This window comes from Oncorhynchus mykiss, chromosome 3, assembly GCF_013265735.2.
Source record: "Oncorhynchus mykiss isolate Arlee chromosome 3, USDA_OmykA_1.1, whole genome shotgun sequence".
NCBI lineage: Eukaryota > Metazoa > Chordata > Actinopteri > Salmoniformes > Salmonidae > Oncorhynchus > Oncorhynchus mykiss.
In genome coordinates, this window is record NC_048567.1 from 63,593,545 (window position 1) to 63,603,202 (window position 9,658).

A 9,658-nucleotide genomic window follows, 5' to 3' on the forward strand; every position below is an offset into this window, starting at 1 on the left:
CTACACTTTGTCTAAAACATGCTCTACACGTAGGATTTAAGATCATATGGTGGCACCATATTCCAACACCATCACATAAATTCTAGACAAAAGAGGTTAGAAACCTAAACGCTGTTAACTTTCTGCTGCAAAGGCAAGCATTTAAAATTCCTTCCCCACTAACCTCAAATACTGATTTCTAAACATAAAGACTGAAATTCCATTGGCTTTCACTCCCATTCATAGCACTGCCAAAGTGTTACATCCATCTCAACAATTGAACCGTTTATTCTTCAGCATAACATAAGTGTCCCCTTTCCAGTAGAATAAGAAAGTGCTGAGAGTGTGTAGGGCAATCCACCCTCTCTATTTTCCCCCTGCTAATCTGCACAGATCAGAAAAGGTGAAAACAATACGGTAGAAGTAGAAACACTGCTCTGCGCAGCAGACAGGGGTGGATCAATCGGTCTGTGATGTCTGTCTGTCAAAAGCTGACATGACTTGGGCAGTGTGTGTGTACACTAGAGGTCAACCGATTATGATTTTTCAACGCCGATGCCGATTGGAGGACCCAAATAAAGTCGATACCGATTAATCGGCCAATTTTATTTTATTTTATTTATTTATTTGTAATAATGACAATTACAACAATACTGAATGAACACTTTTAGTTTCACATAATACATCAATAAAATCAATTTAGCCTCAAATAAGTAATCAAACACGTTCAATTTGGTTTAAATAATGCAAAAATAAAGTGTTGGAGAAGTAAAAGTGCAATATGTACCATGTAAGAAAGCTAACATTTAAGTTCCTTGCTCAGACCATGAGAACATTTGAAAGCTGGTGGTTCCTCTTAACATGAGTCTTCAATATTCCCGGGTAAGACGTTTTAGGTTGTAGTTATTATAGGAATTATAGGACTATTTCTCTCTATACTATTTGTATTTCATATACCTTTGACTATTGGATGTTCTTATAGGCACTCTAGTATTGCCAGTGTAACAGTATAGCTTCCATCCCTCTCCTCACCCTTACCTGGGCTTGAACAAGGAACACATCGACAAAAGTTACCCACAAAGAATTGTTACCCATCACTCCACAAAAGCCACGGCCCTTGCAGAGCAAGGGGAACAACCACTTCAAGGTCTCAGAGCGAGTGACGTCACCGATTGAAACGATATTACCGCGTACGCCGCTAACTAGCTCGGGAGTTGAAAGGCTTGAAGTCATAAACAGCTCAATGATTGAAGCACAGCGAAGAGCTGCTGGCAAACGCATGAAAGTGCTGTTTGAATGAATGCTTACGAGCCTGCTGCTGCCTACCACCACTCAGTCAGACTGCTCTATCAAATATCAAATCATATACTTAAACATAATAACACACAGAAACACGAGCCTTCGGTCATTAATATGGGCAAATTCGGAAAATATCATTTCGAAAACAAAACTTTTATTCTTTCAATGAAATACAGAACCGTTCCGTATTTTATCTAAAGGGTGGCATCCATAAGTCTAAATATTCCTGTTACATTGCACAACCTTCAATGTTATGTAATAATTATGTACAATTCTGGCAAATTAGTTCTCAACGATCCAGGCGGCCGAAACTGTTGCATATACCCTAACTCTGCGTGCAATGAAAGCAAGTGACACAATTTCCCTAACCTGGATTTATTTTAACTAAATAGGCAGGTTTAATAAAATATACTTCTGGGTATTGAATTTAAGAAAGGCATTGATGTTTATGGTTAGGTACATTCGTGCAACGATTGTGCTTTTTTCGCAAATGCGCTTTTGTTAAATCATCCCGTTTGGCGAAGTTGGCTGTCTTTGTTAGGAATAAATAGTCTTCACACAGTTCGCAACGAGCCAGACGGCCCAAATTGCTGCATATACCCTGACTCTGTTGCACAGAAAGCAAGAGAAGTGACAATTTCCCTAGTTAAAAGAAACTCATGTTAGAAGGCAATATTAACTAAATATGCAGGTTTTAAAATATATACTATTGTATTGATTTTAAGAAAGGCGTTGATGTTTATGGTTAGGTACACATTGGTGCAACGACAGTGCTTTTTTCGTGAATGCTCTTGTTAAATCACCCGTTTGGCAAAGTAGGCTAGGATTCAATGATAAATTAACAGGCAACGCATCGATTGTATGCAACGCAGAACAAGCTAGATAAACTAGTAATATCAACCATGTATAGTCAACCTCTTTGGGATAGGGGGTAGCATTTTCACTTTTAGATAAATAGCGTGCCCAATTTCAACTTCCTGCTGCTCATGCCAAGAATATAAGATATGCATATTATTAGTAGATTTGGATAGAAAACACTGAAGTTTCTAAAACGGTTTGAATCATGTCTGTGAGTATAACAGAACTTATGTAGCAGGCAAAACCCCGAGAACTAACCGTTCAGAATATTTTTTTTTCTGTTCAGTGAGTTCTCCTTGGCAAACTATATTTCTTAGGAACTGGTTTTCAGTTCCTATCGCTTCCACTGGATGTCACCAGTCTTTGGAATTTGGTTGAGGTTATTCATTTGTGCAATGAAGAAGTAGGCCATCTAGGAACTGCGTAACACTGTTGAGAGTTGCGCAAGACGTGAAAAGTAGCATGGTTTGTTGTCTTCCTGTATTGAACACAGATAGACCAGTCTACAATTTGATCAATTATTAACGTTTAAAAATACCTAAAGTTGTATTACAAAAGTAGTTTGAAATATTTCGGTAACTTTTGAGATATTTTGTAGTGACTTACCCATTTTGGAAGCAGTTTTTTTTTGGATCAAACGCGCTTTAAAATTGACATTTGGATATATATGGACGGAATTAATTGAACAAAAGGACCATGTGATGTTAATGGGACATATTGGAGTGCCAACAAAAGAAGCTCGTCAAAGGTAATGCATGTTTAAAATTTTATTTCTGCGCTTTGTGTAGCGCCTGCAGGGTTGAAATATGCTACCCTCTTTGTTGACTGTTGTGCCATCATCAGATAATAGCTTCTTATGCTTTCGCCGAAAAGCCTTTTGAAAATATGACATGTTGGATGGATTCACAACGAGTGTAGCTTTAATTGAGTATCTTACATGTGTGATTTAACGAAAGTGTGATTTTTATATAAAAAAACATTTTTTGCCACATTGCATTTTCCCTGGCTTTTGGGACGCAACTGTCCCCTATACCATAAGAAGTTAACTAGTGATTATGTTAAGATTTATTTTTTATTTTTTATAAGCTAGTACTTTTTTAGGATAGAGTGGTCTGCTCTGCACGCAGGTGGTAGTAGCAAGCGCAAGCAGGTCTAGATCATTTGATGGAAAATTCTGTCCCCCCTAGCGATGGACGTTAGTCCCGCTTCAGAAGCGGCATTCCTTAACAGACAGGTAAAATGCCCATTCAGTTGCACTTCAAAACTATCTCCAGACAAGGTTTTGTGTCTGCATTTAAAAATAAGTAGTGTACCCTTATGGACAAATAAACCCTTGAAAGCGCCTCAGTTACGGCATATGACTGCCCGGCTATAGCGGTCATACATACCTAATAGGACCATTATTCTGCTTTGAAGTGGATTTTTTTAAAACAGAAAACCGATTTGTAGTTTAAACATCAAGCAAAATCCCTAGTCTGTGTGTTTTAAAATGCAGAGTCACTGCAGTCTAAAGTATACAAAATGTCACTTCCAGCTGAGCACTGCCCTGTCTAGTGTCTAAGGAGTAGCATAGAGCGCTCTCAGACAGTGAGAGCGCACACATGGTTGTGTCTGCCATCTCACATACACACACTGTCTGGCATCCCACTCACCCACACACAGTGCTGCCGTGGCGACCTGGATTCACCCAATCCAAACAATTCCTAACCACCACCAGGCACTCAGCCGGCTGCATCACTCCACTAGGAAGAACTCCCCCCGCATGCAAGGTCATGTCCAGGACACTGTGTTTTAAGGCAAATGCTGACTAAACAATTAATGGTCTAAATGTCATTCAGCACATCAGATACAACATTATGGAAGGAATGTTAAAAGCAGCATGCTGAAGGTAAGAGACAACATGGGACAATCTCTTTAGTGATGTGTCTATCAGCTGGCCTACTAGTGTAGGAAATACTGTCACTTTTATACCCCAATATCAATCAATCGGTCAAAAACATAAAGGCACTGATTTGGGACTCACCCATCATCGTCTCCATCCACGGCTTTGAAGAGTCCGGCAGAAGAGGTTAAGGCACTGACGGCCGTGGCGGCGGCTGCGTTACTTTCAGTCCCCAGGCCTGTGCCTGCCGCAGTGCCACCCTCCCCAGCCAGCTTGGCCATGGTCTGGGCCAGCAGGGCAGACTGGTCCTGGAAGAGCAGGCGCTGGGCATCCTCCAGCTGGGTGGTGGTGAAGGAGGGCAGGCTGGCGTACAGGGCACTGGCTTGGGAAGCCACAGCCTGGGTGTGGGCCTGTGCACTGCTGAAGTCCTGGGGCATGCTGACCCCGGGTGGCTGCGCCTGGGGGTGAGACTGGGCCAGGCCACTGCCGTTTTGGGGCTGGGAGTCACTCTGTGGGTTAGGAGGAAGCACATTGGAGACTAGACAGCCCTGGTTAGGGAGGGCAGTGTTAGACAGCTGGGTGGCAAGTCCTTGGGCTTTGCTTGGGAATGACTGCTGTTGTTGCTGATGTTGGTGGTCCAGGGGGAGAGAGTGTCCTTGTGGCTGCTGCCCAAACCCAGTCACTCCTCCTGGGCCCATCTGAGGCATTAACCCCCCTCCTGCAACAGAGGCCTGGATTGAGGTCTGCTGGGGCTGCTGTTGGACGAGACCCTGGGGTTGGAGCTGGGGCATGGAGCCAACCACCTGCTGCTGCGAGACTCCCATCATCTGCCCGGAACCAGGCAGGGCCTGTGGAACAGCAGGTTGGGGTAAGCCTGCCTTGGGCTGGGGGTAGTCTGGAGGCATGCCCCCTCCCTGGCTCAGCCTGTGCACCGGGGCTACCTGGGGAGTCGCAGAAGGCTGCTGTGTAAGAGCATAGCCCATCTGCTTCTGGAGCACCCCCACTAGGCTCTGAGCTGAGCCAGGAGCCGGGATGGAGGCTGCCTGGGCGTAGGTGAGCGGCTGCTGGGGCATAGGAGTGGTTTGGTGGCCTATGGTGGTCTGGAGGCCCACCATGTTGATGGGGGCAGGCTGGTGAACGCTGGCAGGGACTGAGGGAGCCACGGTGGGCAGCAGGTGAGACTGGGACACCACCATGGGGAAACCTGGGCGGGAGGTCTGGAAGGACGGAGGGGGGTTGGAGTAGTCCTGGTAGTGGGGGTGGGGCTGGAGTAATGGGGGGCCTCCAGCATCTCCACTTCCCACACTCTCTGTGTAGTGACTCAGTGTGCTGACTGTGCTGCTCACTGAACTCCCACTGGTGTTCTCCCTCTCCGACCCCACTTTCACACACTCAGGCCCACACGGCCGCATGCTGTCCACAACCCGGCCACTAGGGGCAGTAGCCTCAGAGGACAAGGGGGCAGGGGCCGAAGCTGGGGTCTCCTTGTCATAGTACTCAGCACATGTCCATCTGCCCTTTTTAAATGGCTCTGAGCTGGAGTCAAGCTTGACCACTCTGAAACGGGAGCTAGTGGTGGCAGGAGCTGGGGTTGGGGGGGGATGGGAGGAGGGGACTGAGGCTAGAGCCATGCCTGAGGAGCTCATCCCTGGCTGAGGTATGGCAGCTCCTCCACCCTGTGTGCCACTGGAGGGCCCCAACACCACAGAGCCACTGGCAGCAGCAGAAATCATAGTGATGCTCGAGTTCACAGTTCCAGAGCTTTGGTGTTGGATCAGATTGACATTGGGGTTGCCAAAGTTACTCCCCATCAAACCTCCAACCCTCCCACTGCAACTCATCACACTAGGGGGGAAGCCACCACCACTGCTGCTAGCGCTGGTGCTAACACCTCCCATCACAGATACATTGGAAGAGCTGTACATATTCACATTACAAACATTGCTGGTCAGGGGATTAGCTATGCTAACAGTAGCTACTGCAGCAGAGCTGTGCATTCCAGGGAGAGAGACAGCTGCTACAGGCTGAGTAGCAACACTGGCAGAACCCACTGAAACATTCTCCAGAGGTACCTCCATTGTAGAAGGCATATTTAGGGCACCCCCAGCCCCTCCAGAGGTGGGAGTAAAGTGGGGGTCAGAGGAAGGAGGCTGAGCCAGGGCCTGCTGAGGGTGATTATGTTGCCTCTGGTGATGGTAGTGGTGCACATTTCCGTTCACCATCCCTCCGTGCTGGGGACCCTGGGGCAAGGAGTGGGGGGGCTGGTTGGGGGAGATAGCCCCGGGGGTGTCCGCCTCATGAAAGTTATTCAGCGTCTCCTCTGAGGAGCTCCTTGCACCCCCAGCCATGTCATTGGCCCTGGAGAGGGAGACATCCAGGATCTCTGAAGAGGACAGATCCTCTGTATGAGACTCATCCAGATCATCATAGCTCTCTGTGTCCTCCGCTATGCTGTTGTTGGTGCTCACAGAGATCTGTGCTGGAGTCACACTGGTGATCTGGAAGCCACTCTTCTTCTTCATCATCATCTGAGACCCAGAGGAGAGAGCCTGGGGCTGTGGCTGGGAGTGCAGGTTAAGGCTGTGGGGAGGGTGCTGAGGCCCAGGGGAGGATGATCCAACAGGAGGTTGAGACTGCATCAATAGGGGGGATTGGTAGTCTTCAGTGGGAACGTGGCATTTGCTAACAGCTGGACTAGTCGGTGTTGACAACGTGGGAACACTCCCGGCGCCGGTGTTAATGTTGCTAACATTACCCCTTCTAGGAAAATTCGCCGGGTGCGCCATCTTTCTGACGCTGCCAGAGTCTCCTGCAGAATGAGGATGGTGCATTTTGAAAGATTCCAGGGGATAACGTTACACTTCGTTAGGGCAGCCGTTTTGGCAAAAACTGATATTTAACAATAACTTAATATCAACCGACAATAAATAAATCTGTTTTAAAGACAAGGTTCAAACATTTAGCTTTTTGGGATTTCTAAACGTCTTCCCTCGTGACGGAAAATGCTCGCGTTTGACAATCAGTTGACGAGCCGAAATGCTAACAAGCTAACTAGCTTGTTAGCTAGTCTAACATAAGCGTATGGGCTTGCTAGCCAGTTACAGACGCGTATGTTCTCACATACAAGCCAGCATTTCGTCGTTGTACTATATTATCTCAATAGGTAAATTGTTATAATTGATAAATTGTTATAACACAAACTGAGTAAGCAGTAAGCATCCAAAGCGAGAGCTGATACAGAAGTGCAACGTTAGCTCCATCACTATCCACACACTGTGGTGAGTTGCATTATTGAATTTCTCAGAAGCAAAAAATGAAAACAAGCAATCCTTTACCGATATAAGGTTGTCCTTAGGAGAATATAACCACTTAATTATCTCGCAAAACGGGTTAATCCATTCTGAAAAGTCTTTGTTATAGCTAACGTTAGCTAGTCCAATGTTTGCTGTATCACTCCCTCTTCCAAAAGCTATTCACAGCCAGTCCGCCTTCTTGTTCTTGCACTGTGGCTCGAACCGTTGAAGTGTGACGAGACCGATGGGAGGAGGGTTTCCACTAGTTACCACAGCGACAGAGTGAAAATTGTCTATATCGTAAGAATTCTTGAAAACAAAAATGCTTTTTGGTCTTGACATAAGGTTAGGGTTAGGCATAATATTAGCAGTGTAGTTACGGTTGAGGTTAGGTTTAAAATATGAAAATAATTGTCAGAAATGGGCGTGGTTTATGAATGTGTGGCTGTGGTAACTAGTGACGACGGGGGAGGAGAAAACTTGCTAACATGGCGACCACGCATGCTCTATTGATGCCCAGACGAGTCAGACAAAAAGCAGTCTGGAGAGAAGAGACTGAGAGAACAACAGGGGAGAGGCAGGCAACGGACAAAAAATAGTTTCAGTAGGCCTAGATCATGTTTCGAAAAATACCAAGCGACCGAGACGGTGGGACAAAACGACTCTTACAGAATATTCCCATTCCTTTACCCTTGTGCAACCCAACTGGATAAAATCATAAATGCTTGCAGCTTGCCATGATTTTAAATAGGCTTATGAGAGATGGATAGGGAAATGTGTTATGGGTGTCATAATGCCAATCACATTATTTTCATGAACGGTAGACAAGAGTAGCAATATGGTAGGATAAATCACTCAAAAAAATGTATATTCCATCAGCCATATTGTTATGTCGTTTTCGTAGGGCATCAGAGTTCTGTTTTACCTTTAACTTCTAACAAAAACAACAAAAGGAAATGTTTTGGTCTGAACAAAACTTTAACAACACAAACAACAAGATCAGTTGTGTGTTTTTACTGTGAAACAAAAGGCATGCAGACAGAATATTCTGCAGACAGAATGGAGCCGGCCAGACGTGTTCACTGCACTGACGATTATTCTACATGCATGTATTGTGAGAGTGTGTTTATTGTGGTGGGTACTCCAGGTCAGTAACCCCTCCCGTTGCCACGAAGTCTGTTCTGGATGTGTGCGTGTACCTCCACCTCCCTGTATTCTGGTGCCTTCTGTTTTATCACTGTTGGCTGCCATCGAGACCAGACCCACCTGTTGTTGTGAATGTCTTAGTGAATAACAGCAGATAGTCTGGTACCATCTGAATGTGCTTTGTTTGGCCAACTTCTCTGACTATCGTTGTCATGACATACTCCTCTCTCCTATTCTCTCTTCTCCTCTCATACTATTTCCTCTACTTTCCTCTCACCTCCTCTCATCCCTGAGTCATTGGCTCAGTCACAGCCACCAGATAGTTAATTAAAACACCAGGAGGCCCTCAGGACTGTTACACTCAGGTGGGACGCTGTATGAGAGGAGTTAGGGAGAGAGAGAGAGATGTGTTTGTGGAGAGGACAGAGGAAGATTAAGTGAATGAAATAGAAAGAATCAGAGAGAGGGGCTATGGGGGAGATAGACAGTACAGAGAGGGAGCAATAGACGATTGAATTGAGAGAGAGCGAATGAGAGCATGTGCCCATTGTGGGTGACTGGCAGGCAGGCAGCAGCAGGCTGTGACCAGACCGTGCAGGCAGACAGATTGTGCTCATCCATACAAATGACGGAGGGAGAGAGAGCCAGCGAGAGGCGAGCGCAATGTAAGCGTCTGGTACAGTCAGCAGCTTTAAATCACTCTGGCACTCCACAACAAAACACACTGAGCACTATTGTTCTGCCCTAACAATAATACTCAATTTATACACAGACTGTCATTTTGTAAACACTCATTTCTTTGATGGGAATGACAAAAAAAATCTTTCCCTCCTCGTCTTCAGTTTTTATGTCCAGCGGCGCTCGTCACTTCCTCTTGAACTTTCAATGAGGGAGAGCTCGGTTAGTTGTTTTGGAAAGTTTGTAGTTTTGGAAAGTTTTAAAAGTCTATTGAAAAAGTTTGGTTACTAGCTATCTACCTTTTGAATTTGGATCCCACGCTGCAGTTGGCATCAGTTGCTGTGACCACTACTGTCTGTCCAGTGATCCTGCTGACCAAGGCCAGGTCTGAGGAGCTGTTTGTTGTAACAGCTAACCTAGCTGCTAGCTAGCAGCTTATCAAGCTAGCAGGGCTTTCATGAGGGCTTGAACGCAGCCCGCAACGCAGTTAGCCATTGTGGCTAGGACCACGGATTGTCCCGAG

At 45.9% G+C, this 9,658-nt stretch overlaps 1 protein-coding gene across 1 annotated transcript in view; it reads right to left on the reverse strand.

Annotated features, from left to right (window-relative positions):
- Window positions 1-7,561, reverse strand: part of LOC110520372 (TSC22 domain family protein 1) — a 73,263-nt gene extending 65,702 nt beyond the window's left edge. Inside the window, exon 1 of the mRNA XM_021597639.2 lies at window positions 4,160-7,561. Coding sequence (XP_021453314.2) covers window positions 4,160-6,849 — 2,690 coding nt within the window. The 5' untranslated portion in view covers window positions 6,850-7,561. The remainder of the gene's footprint in view (window positions 1-4,159) is intronic.
- Between the last annotated feature and the right edge of the window lie 2,097 nt (window positions 7,562-9,658).